This window comes from Capra hircus, chromosome 27 (genome assembly GCF_001704415.2).
Source record: "Capra hircus breed San Clemente chromosome 27, ASM170441v1, whole genome shotgun sequence".
In the NCBI taxonomy this organism is placed as follows: domain Eukaryota; kingdom Metazoa; phylum Chordata; class Mammalia; order Artiodactyla; family Bovidae; genus Capra; species Capra hircus.
This window is the reverse complement of record NC_030834.1, coordinates 11,803,139-11,825,523: the sequence shown is the minus strand read 5'-3', so window position 1 is coordinate 11,825,523 and position 22,385 is coordinate 11,803,139. Positions and strand designations below refer to the sequence as shown.

The following is a 22,385-nucleotide window of genomic DNA, read 5'->3' as shown; positions in this document are numbered from 1 at the left end:
TGAAGAAAGTGTGGCTCTGATGCTTTGTTCTACCCGTGTTACTTTTTCTTTTATTTAACTTATTTAGAAGGTTAAAAGCCTGTTTTATTCTTGCAACTTGGCAGCCCTGCCTGGCTCGCAAATGTCCTAAGATAAACAAGCAAGATCTGTACATAACCTCTTAGGACAGTCTTAGCTTCTGAGCCAAAAGGACTTTTAATATTTACTTTGTTTCTCTTTAAAGATTTCCTTTTAATGTTTGTTTCTGCTTTGAAGTATTTTCAGATTCCATAGACCCTGTTTGTTTTGCCCAGCCAGAAAATAGATTTTTTTTCTTATATTCATTCTGCTATTTTTATACAGTGAACCAGGCATACCGATTTGACTCCAAAGGTTCACATATGAAAGTGCTTCCTTGAACCCAGACCCTCAGGACTTTTGCCAGGCTTCTCATTTTCATGTCTGCTTTGTTATTTTTTGGTGGAATAATTAAAGTAAAAACCTGCTGGGTCAGGGGGTGGAAATAAAGTATTGGTGGATGAACTCTTCTGACCTTCCACTCCCAGGACCAGACAGTGGGGTGGGAGGTGGGAGGTGGTGGTGTAGTCATTCAGTCATGTCTGACTCTTTTTCAGCCCCATGGACTGTAGCCCACTAGGCTCCTCTGGAGTGGGTTGCCATTCCCTTCTCCAGGGGATCTTCCCGACCCAAGGATCAAACCTGCGTCTCCTGCTTGGCCGGCGGATTCTTTACCGCTGAGCCACCAGGGAAGCCCAATGGAGTGGGAATCCATGTTTAAATACCCAATGGCTATTCCAGGTCACTACCCCAAAATTACATGAGACCCAGAAAAGTCCTAAGAGTTAATATTCCAAGAAGATACTTGTGGTTACTGAATCCAGGATGTTTGAATTAGAGGCAGTTTCTGTCTCTGAACACAATACCAGAGCACAAAAAAATACTCTGCCTAAAAAGTAAATCAATAAAAAGCCCACAAAGCTTGCAGTGTCCCTGAAGCATTATATAGGACTAGAAATGGCAACTAAGTGAAATTTTTTAAAAAGAAGAAGGTTTTTATGTGCGTTCATTCCTCTCCCTCAGAATACAGATTGAAACCGTGAACAGCTTCTTCCACAGGAGACCAAGGTCACAGGTCTGAAGAACGAGCTCTCTTCTGGAAACTTTCTGCTTATGATGGATGACACTTGCTTCACCTTGAAATAGGGGAACACTTTCTCCCCCCACACCCCAACTTCTACAGCGTGTTGGAGAACAGTCACACCAAGTGGCTGTTGAATTACAGAGGAATTGCTGAGAAGTCACCTTGGGCGAAGGGCATTTGGCTGTAAACTTGCACTGAAAAGTTACCTTGTGAGTCAGCATGTGACTTCCACCTGACTTAATTTTCTTCAGTCCCAAGGGTTCCAAGCCAGAGGAAAAAAGGTCCTGGTCTGGGCTGCTGGCATGTTCATTCTTCAGAATCAATTGGGAATCAGTTCAAAGACAAATCAGCAAAGGTAACTTCTCCCTTTGATACTGAAGATATATGGGAGGGCTCTTAAAGTAAAATGTTTTATTTTCGAATCAAAATAACAGGCGTGTAATCTTTGTATTTGGATTAGGTGTGAATGAAGGAGATAAGGATTCAGGGAGGAACAGAGGACTGTGCAGGGATCGGCAAATCTGCCTCCGGGTTCCAACCTTGGCTCTGTCTCTTGACCTTGGGCAAGTTGCTGGTTCACCAGGGCCTTGGCTGACATACTAAAAAAAAGAAGGTGGAACTAGATGGCCTCTAAAAGCCTTTCCAGCTCTGTTTCAGGAATCAGCCTCTTACTTTTTCATTTTTGTTCTGTTTAGGCCAAAACAATGATGCAAGGTGGAATTAGGATGTAGATTTGCAAGAAGATCATCTTTAAAAGTTTTATTTAAGAAATTTATTTTTAATGAATATAGTTGATTTACAATGTTGTATTAATTTCTGCTATACAACAAAGTGAATCAGTTACACTGTTGTGTATATCTAAAAATATATATGTGAGTGGTATATATACATATATCACATATATATATCATATATATACAAATAAGTGGTATATATACATATATCCACTCATTTTGAGACTCTTTTCCCACAAAGGTCTTTACAGCATTGAGTTCCCTGTGTTGTTCAGTAGTCCTTATTAGTTATCTATTTCACATATAGTAGTGTGTATATGTGGAGAAGGCGATGGCACCCCACTCCAGGACTCTTGCTTGGAAAATCCCATGGATGGAGGAGCCTGGTAGGCTGCAGTCCATGGGGTTGTGAAGAGTTGGACACGACTGAGAGACTTCACTTTCACTTTTCACTTTCATGCATTGGAGAGGGAGATGGCAACCCACTCCAGTCTTCCTGCCTGGAGAATCCCAGGGACGGGGGAGCCTGGTGGGCTGCCGTCTATGGGGTCGCACAGAGTCGGACATAACTGAAGCGACTTAGCAATCGCAGCAGCAGCAGTGTGTATATGTGTGTACATGTCAATCCCAATCTCCCAATTTATCCCTCACTCTACCTCTTTCCCCCTTGGTAACCATAAGTTTGTTTTCTACATCTGTGACTCTAATAAGTTCACTTGTACCACTTTTTTAGATTCCACATACTAGCAATATCTTACGATATTTGTCTTTCTTGCAAGAGGGTCGGTCATCTTGAGACTGGTAGCAGGCTTCAGGCAATTCTCACCTCATCCAGTATGTTTGCAAAGATGAACTGAGATTAAGACAGGCTTCAAGGTAGGCGTTTATATACACTTGTCAGATGAGTGAGTGAATCAATCAGTCAGGATAGCACCGAGGGAGAAGGCAATGGAAGCATTCCATTCAGTTCAGTTCAATTCAGTGGCTCAGTCGTGTCTGACTCTGTGACTCCATGGACTGCAGCACGCCAGGCTTCCCTGTCCATCACCAACTCCCGGAGCTTGCTCAAACTCATGTCCATTGAGTTGCTGGTGCCATCCAACCATCTCATCCTCTGTCATCCACTTCTTGTCCTGCTTTCAATCTTTCCCAGCATTAGGGTCTTTCCAAATGAGTCAGCTGTTTGCATCAGGTGGCCAAAGTATTGGAGTTTCAGTTTCAGCATCAGTCCTTCCAATGAATATTCAGGACTCATTTCTTTTGGGATGGACTGGTTGGACCTCCTTGCAGTCCAAGGGACTCTCAAGAGTCTTCTCCAACACCACAGTTCAAAAGCATCAGTTCTTCGGCACTCAGCTTTCCTTATAGGCCAACTCTCACATCCATACATGACCACTGAAAAAACCATAGCTATGACTAGATGGACCTTCGTTGGCAAAGTTGTGTCTCTGATTTTTAATATGCGTTAGCATTCCACTGGAGGAAGTTTATTTGGAATAGGGCATAGATTTGCTTGGGCTTCCCAGGTGGCTCAGATGGTAAAGAATCTGCCTGCCATGCAGGAGACGCAGGTTCAACCCCTGGGTCGGGAAGATCCCCTGGAGAAGGAAGTAGCAACCCATTCCAGTATTCTTGCCTGGGAAATCCCACGGACAGGGGAGCCTGGCGGGCTACAGTCCATGGGGTCGCAAAAGTGCTGGACATGACTTAGGGACTAAACGACAAATAACAACAAATAGATTTGCTTAGCAGTGATGCCTGGGAAGAAGTTTCATGGAGAGGTTCAGCCAGAGCTGAACTTCAGACCTGGAAATATGAAGGTTAAGACTAGCTTACATAGCACTCTTTATATATAGAACAAAATGGGGTGATTACTGGTAGCCTGCCTAGTACGGTAATTCTTACAGCTATAGGAGTTTTAAACTTCAAGACAATGGGACTCTTCTTCTCCCCGCTTTAATGACCAGAACATTGATTTGTATTTACCTTGGCTGAGTCTTAGAGAAATCCAAACTAACAGTGGCTAAACTGTATGTAAGTTTATTTTTCACTTACACAAAAGAAATCTGTTGGTAGGCAATTCAGGGCAGGCTTAGAGGTTCTGTGGTGTTATGGATGAGAGTCCTTCCACCTCAAGTTTATATACGGCTGCGTGAACTCAGCTATCTCAACAGCATTCCAGCCAGCAGGGAAAAGAAAGAGCCAAAAAAAAAAAAAAAAAACCGGTAGGGGGGATCGCCTCCTGTCTTAGTCCATCTGGACTGCTATTACAAAATACCACAGACTGGGTCATTTATAAACAACAAAAATTTATTTCTTACAATTTTGGAGGCTGGATATCTGAGATCGTGGTACCAGCATGCTGCTTTCCAATGAGGGCCTCTTCCCAATTCATAGCAGTGTCTTCTAGCTGTGTCCTTATGAGGTGGATGGGGCAAAGTATCTCTCTGGAGCTCTATAATAAGGGCACTGACCCCATTCATGAGGGCTCCACCACCATGATTTTAGTGTCTCCCAACGGCTCCCTCTTCTAATACCATCACTTTTGCATGTTCGAATTTTAATATGAATTTTAGGGGGATATGAACATTCAAGCCATAGTACCCTCCCCACTGGCCATGAGTGATACTTCTCAGAAGTTGAATTTGACACTTTTGTTGCCATTCCATTGACCAAACTTTAGGTACTTGGTCAAATCTAAGTGCAATAGAGACTGGGAAACATAGTTTTGTTTATAATATCTAAAAACCAGCATTGTTTTCACTTGTTTTAAGAGAGAGGGGGAAAACAGGTATTAGAGAATATTAGTCTCTGTCACCTTGAGAGATTACAAACTTATTACAGTTATGCAATGAACTACTTTGGTACTTATCTCTTAAAACATCTGCAGGGCCCATAGCAAATTATTTTTAGTATTCCAAATGAATAAACGAATCTATATCTTGTGGAGGTGACTTTGATTTTTGAAAGCAGACCAAAACTGTGATGAGTAAGATGTGTGATAAAGCTGAGAATTACCATTTCATAAGAATGGGCTTTTACTCCTGGATATTATAGGCTCTACTGGGCATTAGGACCATTCTGACGGAAGTAACTCTAAGGACTTTCCTGGTGGTCCAGTGGTTAAGAATCTGCCTTCTAATATAGGAGACATGGGTTCAATACCTGGTCGGGGACTAAGATCCTCCGTGCCTTGGGGCAACTGAATCGATGAGCTGCAGCTAGAGAGAAAGCCCGCCACCACGATGAAGATTCCACATGCCACAAGGAAAGATCCTGAGTGCTGCAGCTAAGACCTGAAGCAGCTAAAAATAGATTAATTAATATATATATATAAAAGAAAAGAAACACTAAAACTTGGATAAGATACATAATGCAATTACCTAAAGGCATTGAAGAAACAGAAATAGTTAGATTCTGGTGCTACGTGTCGCTTGGAGAAGAGGAGATGAGGAATCAGACAAGTGGTCTCTGTGGCACAGCTTTTTTTTTTTTTTTTTTTTGGCCACACCTGCACCTCAAGGCATGTAGGATCTTAGTTTCCTGACCGGGGATTGAACCCACACCCGCTGCGCTGGAAGCCTGTAGACTTACCCACTGGACCACCAGGGAAGTCCCTGCTGCCAACGCTTTTGGCACAGGGCTAAGTGTAGTCCACACAGTGGCTTGTGTGATAAAGAGGCATACATGAGAAACTCTCAAGTCCTGCCTGCTCTTCTAAGAGATGAAAGAAGTGAAGTCAGAAAATGATGAATGCTGAAAAAGTGGGGGAACCCAGAAAGTCAAAGAGGAGATCCCCGAACCAAATCACTGACTGACCCTTGAAACACGAGTGCAGAAAACACTCAGAGCAGCTCCACTACACAGAAGGTCTGCACTCAGACTGGAGCTGCCACCGAAGAAGCAGGGGGTGAAGTTCAAGCCCATTGAGAAAATGATCTGCTGAAATGAAAGAAGAACAACTCTCACCAGTGAAAAATAATGGAGCCTGAAATCGCCACAACTTAGTATTCATGATGTCCATGATACAGTCCAAAATTAGATATCTAACATACGAAGAACTATTGGGCTTCCCTGGTGGCTCAGATGGTAAAGGATCCGCCTGCAGTGCAGGAGACCTGGGTTCAATCCCTAGGTTGGGAAGATCCCCTGGAGAAAAGAATGGTTACCCACTCTAGTATTCTTGCCTGGAGAATTCCATGGACAGAGGAGCCTGGTGGGCTACAGTCCATGTGATCGCAGAGTCAGACACGACTGAGTGACTCACACTTTCAGTTTCACTTTTCATGAAGAGCTATTAAGCCACAAGAAAGACATGGAGAAGTCTGTAATGCATGTCTTAAGTAAGTCAATCTTCAAAGGCTACATATTGTGTGATTCTAACTATATGATGTTCTGCAACAGGCAGAACTATGGAGACAATAAAAACATAATATCACTGGTTGCCAGGGGAGAGGGAAGGGGAAGGATGAACAGGCAGAGAACAGAGGATGTTTAGAGCAGTGAAACTATTCCGTATGACACAGCAATGGTGGAGACGTGTCATTAGATATTTGCCAAATCTTGTAGGCTACATACCAAGAGTGAACCCTGATGTAAACTATCAACTTTGGGTGACAATGACATGTCAGTGCAGGTTCACTGGTTGTGACATATGTATCACTCTGGAGGGAGGGGGTTGATAGTGGGGAGCCTGTGTGAGTTTGAGGCCAGGGGCCATATATAAACTCTCTGTGCTTTCTGCTCATTTTAACTCTGCACCTAAAACTACTCTGAAAAATAAAGTCCAGTTAAAAAAAAAAACCAAATAGTTTAAATGCAAAGATAGAAATAGATGAAAACTAGTTAGTTAGTTCAGTCACTCAGTCATGTCCAACTCTTTGCGACCCCACGGACTGCAGCACGCCAGGCCTCCCTGTCCATCACCAAGTCCTGGAGTTCACTCAAACTCATGTCCACTGAGTCAGTGATGCCATCCAACCATCTCATCCTCTGTCATCCTCTTTTCCTTCTGCCCTTAATCTTTCCCAGCATCAGGGTCTTTTCCAGTGAGTCAGTTCTTCGCACTAGGTGGCCAAAGTGTTGGAGTTTCAGCTTCAACATCAGTCCTTCCAATGAATATTCAGGTCTGATCTCTTTTAGGATGGACTGGTTGGATCTCCTTGCAGTCCAAGGGACCCTCAAGAGTCTTCTCCAAAACCACAATTGAAAAGCATCAATTCTCTGGTGCTCAGCTTTCTTTATAGTCCAACTCTCACATCCATACATGACTACTGGAAAAACCATAGCCTTGACTAAACAGACCGTTATTGGCAAAGTAATGTCTCTGCTTTTCAATATGCTGTCTAGGTTGGTCATAGCTTTCCTTCCAAGGAGCAAGTGTCTTTTAACTTCATGGCTGCCGTCACCATCTGCAGTGATTCTGGAGCCCAGGAAAATAAAGTCTGCCACTGTTTCCACTGTTTCCCCATCTATTTGCCATGAAGTGATGGGACCAGATGCCATGATCTTAGTTTCCTGAATGTTGAGCTTTATGCCAACTTTTCCACTCTCCTCTTTCAGATGGATAGTAAAAGATATATCAATATTAAGCACAGAAGGCTAGAGAGGCTATATTCGTATCAAACAAAAGAGAATTCCAAAAAGAATTTATTACTAAAGATAACAGAATGATGAGTGTTACTCAAAATGCCATAAAGATCACAGATTTGTCTGTGCTCAATAACAGCTTCAACATACATGCAGCAAAAATGGACATAATTAAAGGTAGAAATAGGCCATCATAATTGGAGATTTTAACGTCTCTCAGAAATTGAATAAACAAACAAAAGTGAGCAAAGACAGAAAATCTTAACAACCGTATCAGCCACCAGGACCTAATTGGTATTTAGAGAAACACTTCACCCAACAACTGCAAAGTATATACGCAAGTGCACACTGTGGGTTTATCAGGATAGATTATATTCTGGACCATAAACAAGTCTCGGTAAATTTTGAACGTTTGTCCTCTGACCACAGCAAAATTAAATTAGAAACTCAGAACAATAAGAGAGCGGGGAAAATCCCAAGTATTTGGAAATGAAACAACACCCTTTTAATATTGACTGGTGTGAAGAGGAAATCACAAGAGACAGAAAATATTTTGTACTGAAGGATAACAAAAACACATTTCAACATTTGTGGGATGTAGCTAACATAGCACTTACAGAGAAATAATTTATAGCTTTGAATGCCTTTAAGAGGAAAAAAAGAAGGGTCTCAAATCACTGATCTAAGCTTCCACCTTTAAAACTAGAAAAAGAGTGGACCAAATTAAACCCAAAGCAATCAGAAGGAAGGAAATTATAAAGATAAGACAGAAATCAATGAAACAGAGAACAGAAAAAAGAAAACCAGTAAAACCAAAGGCCAGTCATTTGAAAAAGTTAATAGGATTGGTAAATTTCAAGCTTGGCTGACAAACAAGAAGAAAAGAAATTGCCAATATCAGTAATGAAAGAAGATGTTGCTATAGATCCCCCAGACATTAAAACAGATCCAAACAACAATCCATTATTAGTAGTAAGAACAACTTTATGCCTTTAAATGTGACCCTAAGGACTTCCCCAGCAGTCCAGTGGTTAAGAATCTGCTTATCAATACAGATATTGTATAGAAAAAGCTAAGGGGATGTGGATTCAATCCCAGGTTGTGGAACTAAAATCCCACATGGCAACTAAACCTACACGCCACGACTACAGAGTCCATGCGCCCTGGAGCCTGGGTGCCACAACTAGAGAGCCAGCACCTGAATGGAGAGCCCTCGTGCTGTGAGGAAAATCCCTCCTGTAGACACTGAGGCGGGATGCAACCAATCAACCAGTATTAAGAAAAGGAAGTCATTTAACAAAAAATGACCACTTAGGTGAAATGGACACTTTCTGGGGAAGATGTAAATTATGAAGCTGACCCAAGAAGAAACAGAATGCTTGAACAACCCTGTATCAATGACAGAATTTGGAATTGAAAAGCCTTCTGACAAAGAAAACTCCAGGCTCAGATGGTTTCACTGGTGAATCCTATCAAACATTTAAAGAAGAAATAATGTTAATACCATTCCTTAAAACTCTTAAAAAATAAAAGGGGAGGAAACATTTTCCAACTCATTATATGATGCCAGTATTATCTTGATTCCAAAGCCAGATGAAGACATCTTAAGAAAGAAACTACAGACCAATATCCCTCATGAATATAGATACAAAATTCCTCAACAAATATGAGCCATCCAAATATTAGCAGCATATAAGAAAACTATAAACCATGATCAAGTGGCTATACAAGACTGATCTAACATCCAAAAAAAAACCTATGTAATTCAACAAATTAATAGAATATGGGGAAAAACAATATGATCATTTTAATAAATGCAGAAATAGCATTTGTCAAAATTCAGCATCCTTTTATCACAGAAGTGTTTTAGTAAATTATAAATTAAAAAAAATCTTCTCAACTGCATCTACAAAATCTGACAGCTAATATACTACAATGTGAAGGATTTTATGCTTTCTACCTAAGATAAGGAATAAGGCAAGGATTACTAGTTTTATTTAACAATGTATAGAAGTGCCTAGTCAATGCAGCCAAGCAAGGGGAAAAAAGCATACAGATTATAAAGAAAGGAGTAAAACTATCTTTATTTGCAAATGATATTGTATCGAAAAACCCAAGGAACACACAAAAAAGCTATTAGAAGTAATAAGTGAGTTTAGCAGGGCTGCACAATACAATATACAAAAATCAACTGTATTTCTGTTTATTAGCAACTAACATTTAGAAAGTAAAATTATAAAACAATTCCATTTACGTAGTATAAATACACTTAGGAATAAATTTAGCAAGAGATATGTAAGACCTGTTGGCTAAAAACTATTAAACTATGGGAAATTCAAGAAAATCTTCATGAATAGAGAGCTGTATCATGTCCACAGATCAGAAATCTCAAAACTGTTAAACTGGGAATCTCCATTTGAATTAGTCAATAGAATCAACAGAATCCCTGTAGAAATCCAAATAGGTTTTTAAAAAAGAAATTTATAATTTTACTTTAAATTTTATTTTAATTTATTTAAATAATTTTATAAATAAATAAAATTTATTTTAATTTAAATCATTTTATTAATAAATAAAATGATCTAAATAAAATTTAGTTTAAAATTTATACAGTAAGACAAAGGATCTAGAGTAGTCAAAACTATTTTGAAAATTGAGAACAGTGTTGGAGCACTACCTGGTTTCAAGAACAGTGTGTGACTCTTAAGCAGTAAATCCAGTTTTATCCTGTGGCTTATAAGTTGGCATTTAAATAATTTCCAAAACAGGAAGGATGGTACAGCTCTAAGATAAGCATGTAGCTTCCCAACTTGTCTACTTTGAAGGGTATTCATTTGGCATGATTACTGGGGGGCAGTGGGAGGGGGAATACATGTGAAACATAAGTTTCGTAATCCAGACAGAACTGGGTTTAAATACTGGATGTATAACTTACCTCTCTATTTGTCAGTTTCTTCAGCTTAAAGTGAGGTGCACAGTGTAAAAATTAAGGAAATACAGCACAGAAGCTAAGCTCTGTGTGATAGCTCTGGACCTAGCCTACCTAGGTTAGAACCTGGGCTCTGCTATTAGTTATTCGTTTACTTATTGGTGTGCTGGATTTTCATTGCTGTGAGACGGCTTTCTCCAGTTGCGTTGCGAGGCCTTCTCATTTGTGATGGCTTCCCTTGTCGCAGAGCAAAGGCTCTGGGGCGTGTGAGCTTCAGTCTTTGCAGCACGTGGGCTCAGAAGTCGTGGCGCACAGGCTTAGTTGCTTCATGGGATGTGAGATCGTCCCAGACCAGGGATCAAATTTATCTCCCCTGCATTGGAAGGTAGATTCTTTACCACTGGACCACTGCTATTTCTTACTGAGTGGACTTACGTGTGTTTAATCTTTCTGTGTTTCACTTCACTTTTTGTAAACTGAAGCTACTAAAATTACCTACCCAAAATGCCGTGATGTACTAAATGAGTTAATAAATCTAACGCACTGAGAACAGTATCTGGCACATTAAGTGTTCAACAGATAATTACCTACTGTGATCCTTCCCCAGTACTCCAAGGACTAACTGTGGTTACTTTTGACAACTATCGAGCACAGGGTACTCTGGTACCCACTGAGCATTAGCTCCCATCCCTCTTCTGAGCAAAAGTAACCTTCGGGGGGTAGGATTTGACACTGAAAGGTGTCTTTTGCCTCTCAGGGGAAATCTTGAATATCGGTTGGTTAAATTTTCTTTTTTCTTTACTCTTTTTTCAATGTTTAAAAAATGCCTTACTAACAGAATTACAAAGCACAAAGGGAAACCCTAACACTGGCTATCAGATACTACCCCTCTTGGTCCCCATCAGGCCTTTTCTATGAAAAGCCCTCATTCCGTTTATTTCCCCCAAAACAGTAATTTCCTTCACTAACAGACTCACAGACTTAAAGAATAAACTTATGGTTGCCCTGGAGAAGGATGGCGGGGAGGGGGAGTTTCGGAGTTTGAAATTGACATGTACGCACAACTATATTTAAAATGGATACCCAACAAGGACCTACTGTACAGCGCAGGGAACTCTGCTCAGTGTGATGAGGCAGCCTGGATGGGAGGGCAGGTGTGGGGTAGAATGGATGCATGGATACGCATGGCTGAGCTCCTTTGCTGTGCACCTGAAACTCTCACAACATTGTTAATCAGCTATATTCCAATAAAAAGTTAAAAAAAAAAAAAAAAAGAATTCCCTTCGCTGACTTCACTCATGACCCCTGTCTCTGTATCAGCCTGGGCAGCAAGAGCAGTAAACACAAGCATCTCAGTAGAGACGCCCTTTGCGCCCCTGTGGGACTACCTTTCACAGTCTTGTGCAGACTCCTTTCCCCCTTCATTCTCTCTGTTTCTCTGCACCGCAGTAGGATATAGGCTTCATTTCTTTTCCTTTCAACCATTTTAGTGATGCTACCCTCTGCTTTTCTGCAGAAACAGTAAGAAAGCTCCTCCCAACAGCCCATCTTGTCTACTGTGGGTGAGGGGAAGGGGATAAAAGTTTCCCATCCTCCTTTTCCTTCTGCCGAGGCTTCCCCTCCCATTTCCCCCTTGGAATGACCCACCTTTCTCCCTGAGAGGGGCTGACGAGTTCCTTGGGAAGGGGCCACAGCTCTGACAGGGTTGTTAGCCTTCTCAATGACACTTCAATCACATTGCCTTAATATTCCAGACAGAATGCGGGGAGAATTCGAACTTCTAAAAAAAATTATCTGCCAAGAGTTAACTTTTTTCAGCTCTATGAAATCCTCCCCACAAAACCTCATTCCCCCGTCTCACTCTACTGGTATACTAATTAATGTTTCTTTTCCCAGCCCCAAATATTCTGCTTGTTTATGTCTATCTACAATGCAGCAGCATCCTGAACGCTGGGGACTCGCTGGCTATGGGAGGGTAAAGATAATGTATAAACAGGAAGTCAACATTTGACATAAAAAAAGAGAGTCATTGTAAATATAGTAGGGGTTTCCCATCCTTTGTGGAAACGTGAAAATGTAGCTGCATACTTCTTTCCTAGCTGTAGCTTCCATTCAAGGAGGAAGTTAATGTTCAGCACCAGTCTGTGTGCTTAATCACAGGTTCATTCATTCATTTGGCAAATATTTATTGTACATAAGCCAGGATACAGGCGTTGTGCCAGGCAGTAAAGTTGGGTACAGAGATAAGGAAGTTTTCTTGACCTTAAAGAACTGAAAGACAAATAAATGAAGAGAGAGTTGCAAAATAAGATGGGTAGGTGCTGCTGCTGCTGCTAAGTCGCTTCAGTTGTGTCCGACTCTGTGCAACCCCATAGATGGCAGCCCACTAGGCTCCCCTGTCCCTGGGATTCTCCAGGCAAGAATACTGGAGTGGGTTCCCATTTCCTTCTCCAATGCGTGAAAGTGAAAAGTGAAAGTGACGTCTCTCAGTCATGACAGACTCTTATCAACCCCATGGACTGCAGCCTACCAGGCTCCTCTGTCCATGCGATTTTCCAGGCAAGAGTACTAAAGTGGGCTGCCATTGCCTTCTCCGAGGTAGGTGCTATGCTGGAGGAATTAACCAGTGGTATGGGAGCAGGGTGCTAACATATGTAGGATGGAGGCATTTATCAGCAATGATGGGTATCTACTAGGTATGTGCCCGGCAGTATCGGGAAGACAAAACGAAACAAACTTCCAGTCTTCGCGGAGTTTACCTTCTAGTGAAGGACAGGCAATAATAAAAAGCTGTAAGATCAGAATGCAGGATAGTGGTGTGGAAGGCAATCTGAGTTGGGTCTGGAAGGATAAACAGGTGTTAGGAAAAGAGAACATTTCATATTTTAAACTAAAAGAAACCCTGGGATGGAGGAGAGACAGCTGGAGGGGAGCGAATTCGGAGATGGGAAAGGATGAAGAGCCTGAAATGTTTTGAAAGGAAGTTATAAGGAGTATGGGGTGTATGTTAGCCTCTCAGTCGAATCCGAGTTTTTGTGACCCCAAGGACTGTAACCGACCAGACTCCTTTGTCCATGGAATTCTCCAGGCAAGAATACTGGAGTGGGTTGCCATTCCCTCCTCCAGGGGGTCTTCCCAACCCAGGGATTGAACCTGGGTCTCCTGCATTGTACGCAGATTCTTTAACAATCTGAGCTACCAGGGAAGCCCTGTAAGGAATATGAGTAGGTACAACACAGGGGTGATGGGAGGGACAGGATCTTATTTCCAACACAAGAGTTCGGAAGAGGAATCATTCATTGGTTGTCAGACCCGGAAGGGACATTAAGAGGTCAAGAATGATCATAGCCCTCTTATTTTACAAATGAAAAGAGAGCAAGACTCGGGGAGGGCGCAGGAACTTGTCTCGAGTTTTGGGGGGCACGAACAGGTCCCCTCCGTTTTCTACACGACTCTGCGCAGCCCTCTGTGCCGGACAAGCAGCTGGGGGAGGCCGCCTGGCGGGGAAGGCGGCCCGGGTCTAGGGTGGCGGCGCACACCGCCCTCTCCCGGGGCTTCTCCGCACGGTCGCCCTGCGGGGCCCCCTCGCAGCTGCGCCGCTGGCAGCCGCGCGCGGGGGCTCCCCGGGGGCCGGCCCGCGGCCCGGGCGAACTGGGAGGGCGATTGCCGCCGCACCCCCCACCCCCCGCCCCAGTCCACCTGTCGCCCTCCGCCGCCCGGAGGGCGGCTTTCTGGCTGCGTGACCCGCGCGTTCAGCCCCGCCCGGGCGGGATCTCCGCGCGGGGGTCCCCGGGCCGCCGGGCGGGCCGAGCCCTGCGATTGGCGGAGAAGTCGCAGCGTCTCCAGCAACGCCCTTTCGCCGGCGCTCCCGGCGGCCGGGACCCTGTCCCCCGCACCCCCGCCCACCCCGCGGCCCCACCCTTCCTCCGGCGCCCGCCTCCTCCTCACGGCGGGGTCCGGGCCGGGCCGGCGCGCCGCGGAGCAAGCACCGGTGGGCGCAGCCGGGGCCCCGCGCTCTGAGCCATGGGAGGCGCCCACTCTCAGAGCCCAAGGGGCCGGGAGCCGACCGCGGAGAGGTCCCCGAGACCCCGAGAGACCGCGTGAGTCCCAGCACCCCCTACTCCCGCCCCCCAGACCTCCGAGGCCGCTGTTCGGGGCTTTGAGTGCCGGCTCGGGATGGGAGCGCACGGCGCCCCGTCCCACCCGGGCTGGGAAAGTGGGGACTCCCGCGCGCGCCTGCAGGGCGCAGGGGTGGCCCGGGTGGGACATCCCGCCCCGAGCCTCACCTTGCGGGGCCCGGGGGACGCACGACCACGACCCCACGGGGACAGTATCGTCGCCAGGCGGGCTGCTGACCCGCGCCCGCCCTTGCTGAGCCCGGGGCGGAGGGAGGCGGGGATTAGAGGACCCCGAAGTTTTCCAGACTCGTCCAAGCAGGAACACACACGTGTCCTCAAGGGCTCAGAAACACCCCCGAGATGGAGCCAGTTGCTGCAGGAGTAGAGATTAGAAAGGGACTCGAGTCGCAAAGATAACTCGGCTCGTGTTGGCCTTCAGGGTCCAGGAACTTGATGCCGAGCTCGTTGTTCGCAAGAACTCCCTCTTGTTTGCTCCGAGGGCTTCGAGATGATCTCAGAGAAAGGACTGTATTGTAGCGGCAGCAATTAGGCTTTTGTTCTGGGACAGCAACAACTGGGGACACCAAGTACTGAAATGCAAGTTTCGAAGGGCCATTTTTAGGAACGTGATTTAGAGCAAGTTGCTGCGGTTTGAAAGATGGCCTTGCTGTCTTATCGCAGAGAGGATGTGTTGATGATAATTATTTATCTGAGAACCCAAGCCATCTTTAAGCGTTTAATTAAAAATGTTTAAAGTGTGTGTGTGTGTCTTGGAGGTAATGTCAAAGAATCCATACTCTATTTTAATTCAGCCAGTGCCAAAGCTGTTTAGTTTAAGAAAGATACACTTAGCCATCACATACAGACAGCCTGGGCCATGGGAGGGGCCTCTTTGGATTCTCTTTTCAAGACAAAGTAATTTCCAGAATATCCAGATGATAGACGTGTTAGTTGTTCCTCCTGATGGTTTACATATGTTCTGGAATCTAAACTTAGTCCAGGCATCTTATTAATCGTAAAAATAGTTGAGAATTATTGAGTAGATTAAAAATGTGCCAAACCCTGTTCTAAATACTCTGCGTGTTAGTCCCCAAGAACACTGAATTCGTTTGTTATGACCCTCATTTTATTGGTGAGGAAGCTGAAATATCAATACAAAGAGAAGTGACTTGTTCAAGGTCACAGAGCTACAAAGTAGGGGACCGAGATTCTGATTCCAGAGGTCCTGCTGCAGCCATTTCCCACGGGAATGTTGGGATTGATTTTAGGAAACAAACTTTTATCTCAGCAGGCAGAACACACCCCACTTTTTCCTTTAATTCCTCGCAAATGAGGGGGAAATCTGAATTAGCAATGCTTATAGCTAATGAGAAAAAAATTGCCAAAGTTGATTTAAGTTTATAAAAAGCAAAAGTAAGGGATGCCTCTGGTGGTCCAGTGGTTAAGACTTTGCCTTCCAGTGCAGGGGATGAGAGTTCGATCCGTGGTTTGGGAGCTAAGCTTTCATGAGGCAGGAGCATGTTGTGGGGGGCATGGTGGGTATGGGGCAGCTAAGCCCCTGCACTGCAACTACTGAACCCCCCTCTGGAGATCCCTGGGCCACAACTAAGACCCAGTGCAGCCAAACAAATAAATATTAAATAAACAAGCAAATAGAAGAGGCAGTGTAATAACTGAGATGATGTTCAGAGTTCGAGAGGCTGATTGCCCGGGGTTGAATTCTAGGCTCTCCTCCTTAGTATCTGGAGCTCTTTTATCTGGTCCTTAACCTCTCTGAGTCTGCTTCCTTGTATGTAAACTGGGAATGATGACAACGTCCACGTCACAGGCTGCTCTGAGGATGACATAAAGATCATGTATTTATATGAAAACCAAGCTAATAGGTTTTATCTCTGAGCAGTAAGTTGTTTTAGCCAAGGATGACGGTTGACTATTTAATCTTGGTGAGCATGTGGCTGGTGTAACTCAAAAGTAAATATTTAAATCGTTCTCTGATAGGATGCTGGAGAAATGAACTCAGGGCTTTTTGTGCTGGATTCAGCTGTCCAGGTGAGGAATTGATTCTCGATTGTCAGATTATCCTGTGCTTTTGCAATAGAGGATCTCTTTCTCCAAGGAGATTCTGCACATGACTTATATATTTACCAAAGCTTGCCTAAAAATAATCATTAAAGCCATCTTTGGGCTAAGCCTAGGAATACCACCCAGGAATGCCCTACTCTGCTGGAATGAGGGCATTAAGAAGGACATAAACACATGTGGGCTGTGTTGAGAGTTTCGGCCTCATCAGAGTGTGCAGGCTTAATGAGTCAGCCCTACAAACCACTTGGCACAGACCGGGTGAAAGATGAGAAATATGGGCTTTGATGCCTATGATATACATGAAAAGCGAAAAGCATGCTTTTTATCCTGCCTCATTCGGATGTACAGCCACAAGGGTCTCCACGGTCATTGTTAATGTCACTGGCTACAGATTTCCTGCCGGACACATGGCGGCCATGGATAACACTGACCTCAAGGAAGTTCCCCTGCTCAGGCTGTTACATTTTCAAAATCTATTGTTCCTTTTTTAAAAAAATAAAAATACACAAAAATCTCACAGGTGATGTGTAAATACTGGCATTTGTCTTTTGAGGGAGAAAAGTATTTCAGAATGCTCACAATTTATATTTTAGAAGAATTTAGTCAAGTATGAAATTTAACCAGGTAAATCTGTCTTAACAGAGTTCTACTATGAAATATCAACACATATGGGGGACTTCCCTGGTGGTCCAGTGGTTGAAACTCCACACTGCCAGTGTAGAGGGCAAGGGCTCAATCCCTGGTCGATGAACTAAGATCCCGCACACCATGAAGTGCAGCCAATAAATAAAATAAAATTACTTTAAAAAAGAAAGGTAAACAAGTATGGACATGTATGAAGAGAAAGTTCTGATTTTAAGATAAAACTGATTATTATGGAAAATTATAGCTCTATAAGCTTGTAGGAAGGTCTACCTTCCCCAAACCGGAGGAAGCAAGTGAGTTGACTTTGGCAAAAGGTACAGGGAAGTGTCATTTCAGTTATTCAGGGAGGCTGCACAGACAGTGATTAAGAGCAGAAGCTGCGGATCAGGCAGACCTGGGCGGGAATTCCAGCAGTAGCTTAGTTCAGGAAGCTTTGGAAAGTAATCATTTAACTCTTCAGTTGGGCAGATGTCCACATCTTTAAAATGGCAATAATAATCATACCTACCTTATGAACTAGTGTGTATTATTAGTGCAGGGTTGGTACCTAAAGTGTGCTTGCTTACCTGAGTTATTAATACATTCCCATGTATCAGTTCAGTTCAGTTGCTCAGTCATGTCCGACTCTTTGCGACCCCATGAATCGCAGCACACCAGGCCTCCCTGTCCATCACCAACTCCCAGAGTTCACCCAGACTCAGGTCCATCGAGTCAGTGATGCCATCCAGCCATCTCATCCTCGGTCATCCCCTTCTCCTCCTGCCCTCAATCCCTCCCAGCATCAGAGTCTTTTCCAATGAGTCGACTCTTCGCATGAGGTGGCCAAAGTACTGGAGCTTCAGCTTTAGCATCATTCCTTCCAAAGAAATTCCAGGGCTGATCTCCTTCAGAATGGATTAGTTGGATCTCCTTGCAGTCCAAGGGACTCTCAAGAGTCTTCTCCGACACCACAGTTCAAAACTATCAATTCTTCGGCGCTCAGCCTTCTTCACAGTCCAACTCTCACATCCATACATGACCACAGGAAAAACCATAGCCTTGACTAGACGGACCTTAGTTGGCAAAGTAATGTCTCTACTTTTGAATATGCTATCTAGGTTGCTCATAAATTTTCTTCCAAGGAGTAAGCGTCTTTTAATTTCATGGCTGCAGTCACCATCTTCAGTGATTTTGGAGCCCCCCAAAAATAAAGTCTGACACTGTTTCCACTGTTTCCCCACCTATTTCCCATGAAGTGTTGGGACCAGATGCCATGATCTTCGTTTTCTGAATGTTGAGCTTTAAGCCAACTTTTTCACTCTCCACTTTCACTTTTATCAAGAGGCTTTTTAGTTCCTCTTCACTTTCTGCCTTAAGGGTGGTGTCATCTGCATATCTGAGGTTATTGATATTTCTGGTATTCCCATGTATCTGTACCTATAAACCAGGTGCTATGCTTGCTTCTGTGGGATGTATATTTTGAGTAAGGCTGAGATCAGTCCTGGGCGTTCTTTGGAAGGACTGATGCTAAAGTTGAAACTCCAATACTTTGGCCACCTCATGAGAAGAGTTGACTTATTGGAAAAGACTCGGATGCTGGTAGGGATTGGGGGCAGGAGGAGAAGGGGATGACAGAGGATGAGATGGCTGGATGGCATCACTGAATTGATGGACATGAGTCTGAGTGAACTCCGGGAGTTGGTGATGAACAGGGAGGCCTGGAGTGCTGCAATTCATGGGGTCGCAAAGAATCAGACACGACTAAGTGACTGAACTGAACTGAGTCTGTTCTGGGGCCCTTCCAGGTGGCTCTAGTGGTAAAAAAAAAAAAGAAAAAAGAAAACCTGCCTGCCAATGCAGATGTGGGTTTGACTCCTGGGTCAAAAAGATCCCCTGGAGGAGGGCATGGTAACCCACTCCAGTATTCTTGTCTGGAAAATCCCATGGACAGAGGAGCCTGGAGGGCTACAGTCTGTAGGCTTGCAAAGAGTCAGACACAACTGGAATGACTTAGCACCCACCCACAACTCTCTTCTAAGGGGAAGGTTGACTTGCGTGCTAATTCAGCGAGGCCCCTTGGAGAACCAAGACTGGCTCTTTCGAATTAACTTTTTCCTCAATTAATTTCCGTTTTCCAGAAAGAAGCACTGTCCTGAGAATGGCCCTGTGTTTGGGGATGTGGTAGTTTGGTGAAATGTTTGAAAACACTGACTCCTGAGTTGAACTGTTTTTGGCAATGGGGCCAAGATGGGTTTTCTAAGAGCAGTAAATAATTTGTGGAGCGGTTTGGACAGTGACATAAAACAGAACCTATTTTTCCATAAGGACTGTGGTGTGTAACTAACTCATCTAGGGCGTGTTGAGTTTGTCCATGAGGAATGAACCATAATGCACTTGTCAACGCTTTCAGTTAAATTTCTAGGGCAATCTTGGTTTGCATTTGGAATATATTCTAATGGATTAGATTATGGGCAAAGTCAGGAGTTTCTGAGAACTGGAGTGTTTTTGCCTTGGGGTTTTCTGATCACATGAATTACATGCAGGTTCTATAAAGGTCTCATGAACTGCAGAGATAGCAACAACAACAGAGATAGCAACAACAAAAGATAGAGCCTTTTGATGAACGCAAGTCCTGACATAAAGAGGTGCTGGCTTTGAAGTTTTAGACACAAGCAAACAGGATTCAAAACAAGTAATCTTAGGAGGCAATGTACTTGAAACCCGTGGCTTTCAAATTCATAATGTTGTTCACCGCTCAATTTTTACTGTCATTGAAAACATTTCGGTCCCCAGTTGCTGTAGAAATTTTTCGAAACTGGTTTAGTGTACAGTTAAGAGAGAGACTTAGAGTCAGTTTGTGGAAAAGATCCAGAAAAACCTGCTCTATGGAAAAATGTTAAAAGAAGTACTTAGCTTGAAGGAGAGACTGGTGACATGGTGGAAATATATAATTTTTAGAGGATGTTGGCTGCCTCTTTCTCTCTGGTGAAGTCAACCCCCCCCAGGAAATAGTTTGCATTGCAGGACATGGGAATTATTTGTGTGTGTATGTTGAGTTTAGATAGCACAGCTTCTAGACGGTGAGGGTAGCTGATATACTAAACAAGAGTTACTAAGGGAAGAAAAATCCCTTTTTGCAAATCATTAAAAGGTAAGAGAGATACTCTCTCAAAGGTTGAGACTCCAAGGAGGTTCTGGTCTGGTTTTACTCAGTTGCTTCTTTCTTTGAGCGTCAGCGCTTCCCCACCCTTAATTCCACCCCACAGCTTCTCCCGGCTGGTGTGTATTTCGTGTCAAAAATCAAGAGGTGGGGGGAGCGGGGCGGATGGGCACAGCTGCTGGTGTCCTGGGCTAGCGAAGCGGGTTATTTAATATCTTTGTTGGCTGGTAGCCAGAGTGGGCTGCAGGCTGTGTGAATTTGTTCACCCCAGGTCAGGAGATGAATCGGTAGCATCCTGAATGGCCATGGAATGTACCATGCAGGTCCATGTTCTGAAACTTGCTTGGAGTCCTATAGGATGCGTTTTTTTTTTTTTTTTTTGCAATTTTTTATTGTAAAGTATCTGTAAGATCAAATTCACAATTTTAATCATTTTTGTGTCCAATTAAGTCCACTGAGCATGTTGTGTTACTGTCAGAAGTATCCGTTCACACTTTTTCATCATCCCAAAGAGAAGCTCTGCGTCCAGTAAAGAATCACGCCCCTTACTTCCATCCCCCAGCCACCGGTGACCTCTATTCTACTTTATGTCTCTATTTACCTGTTAAATAGAGTCATTGAAAACATTTAGGTCCCCAGTTGCTGTAGAAATTTTTTGAACATCCATCGAAACTGTCATATAAGTGGAATCATAGAATATTTGGGAATCATAGAATATTTGTCCTTTTATGGCTGGCTTAGTTAACTTAGAATCATGTCCTGAAGGTTCACTCATGTGTAGCGTGTTTCAGAGTTTCATTCCTTTGACTGGCTTAATAATATTCCTGTGTGTGTAGAGACCACATTCTGTTTATCTGTTAATCTCTTGATGGACACTTGGGTTGCCTACACCTTTTGGCAGTTGTAAATAGTGCCGATACTCACACTGATGTGCAAGTATCTGATTGAATACCTGATTTCAGTTCTTTGTGGGTATTTGCTGAGGAGTAGGCAATGGCACCCACTCTAGTACTCTTGCCTGGAGAATCCCATGGGTGGAGGAGCCTGGTAGGCTGCAGTCCATGGGGTTGCTTAAGAGTCAGACTCGACTGGGTGACTTCACTTTCACTTTTCAGTTTCATGCATTGGAGAAGGAAATGGTAACCCACTCCAGTGTTCTTGCCTGGAGAATCCCAGGGATAGGGGAGCCTGGTAGGCGGCCGTCTATGGGGTCGCACAGAGTTGGACACGACTGAAGCAGCTTAGCAGCAGCAACATTGCTGGGTCGCCTGATAACTCTGGGGCTTCCCAGGTGGTACAGTTCAGTTCAGTCGCTCAGTCGTGTCCAACTCTGTGCGACCCCATGAATCGCAGCACACCAGGCCTCCCTGTCCATCACCATCTCCCAGAGTTCACTCAGACTCACATCCATTGAGTCCGTGATGTCATCCAGCCATCTCATCCTCGGTCGTCCCCTTCTCCTCCTGCCCCCAATCCCTCCCAGCATCAGAGTCTTTTCCAATGAGTCAACTCTTCGCATGAGGTGGCCAAAGTACTGGAGCTTCAGCTTTAGCATCAGTCCTTCCAAAGAAATCCCAGGGCTGATCTCCTTCAGAATGGACTGGTTGGATCTCCTTGCAGTCCAAGGGACTCTCAAGAGTCTTCTCCAGCACCACAGTTCAAAACTATCAATTCTTCGGCGCTCAGCCTTCTTCACAGTCCAACTCTCACACCCATACATGACCACAGGAAAAACCATAGCCTTGACTAGATGGACCTTAGTCGGCAAAGTAGCGTCTCTGCTTTTGAATATGCTATCTAGGTTGCTCATAACTTTTCTTCCAAGGAGTAAGCATCTTTTAATTTCATGGCTGCAATCACGAACTGCAGTGATTTTGGAGCCCCCCAAAATAAAGTCTGACACTGTTTCCACTGTTTCCCCTTCTATTTCCCATGAAGTGATGGGACTGGATGCTGTGATCTTCGTTTTCTGAATGTTGAGCTTTAAGCCAACTTTTTCACTCTCCTC

General features: G+C 44.0%; 1 protein-coding gene across 3 annotated transcripts in view; it reads left to right on the top strand.

Annotated features, from left to right (window-relative positions):
• TACC1 (transforming acidic coiled-coil containing protein 1) overlaps positions 1–22,385 on the top strand; it is a 124,608-nt gene that overhangs the window by 13,104 nt on the left and 89,119 nt on the right. Inside the window, exon 2 of one of the 3 annotated variants that reach the window (XM_018041896.1) lies at positions 1,393–1,496. In XM_018041896.1, coding sequence (XP_017897385.1) covers positions 1,393–1,496 — 104 coding nt within the window. Of the gene's footprint in view, positions 1–1,080; positions 1,497–14,070; positions 14,494–22,385 lie in introns of those variants that run through there. The other 2 variants (XM_018041901.1, XM_018041899.1) reach the window with 2 other exon arrangements.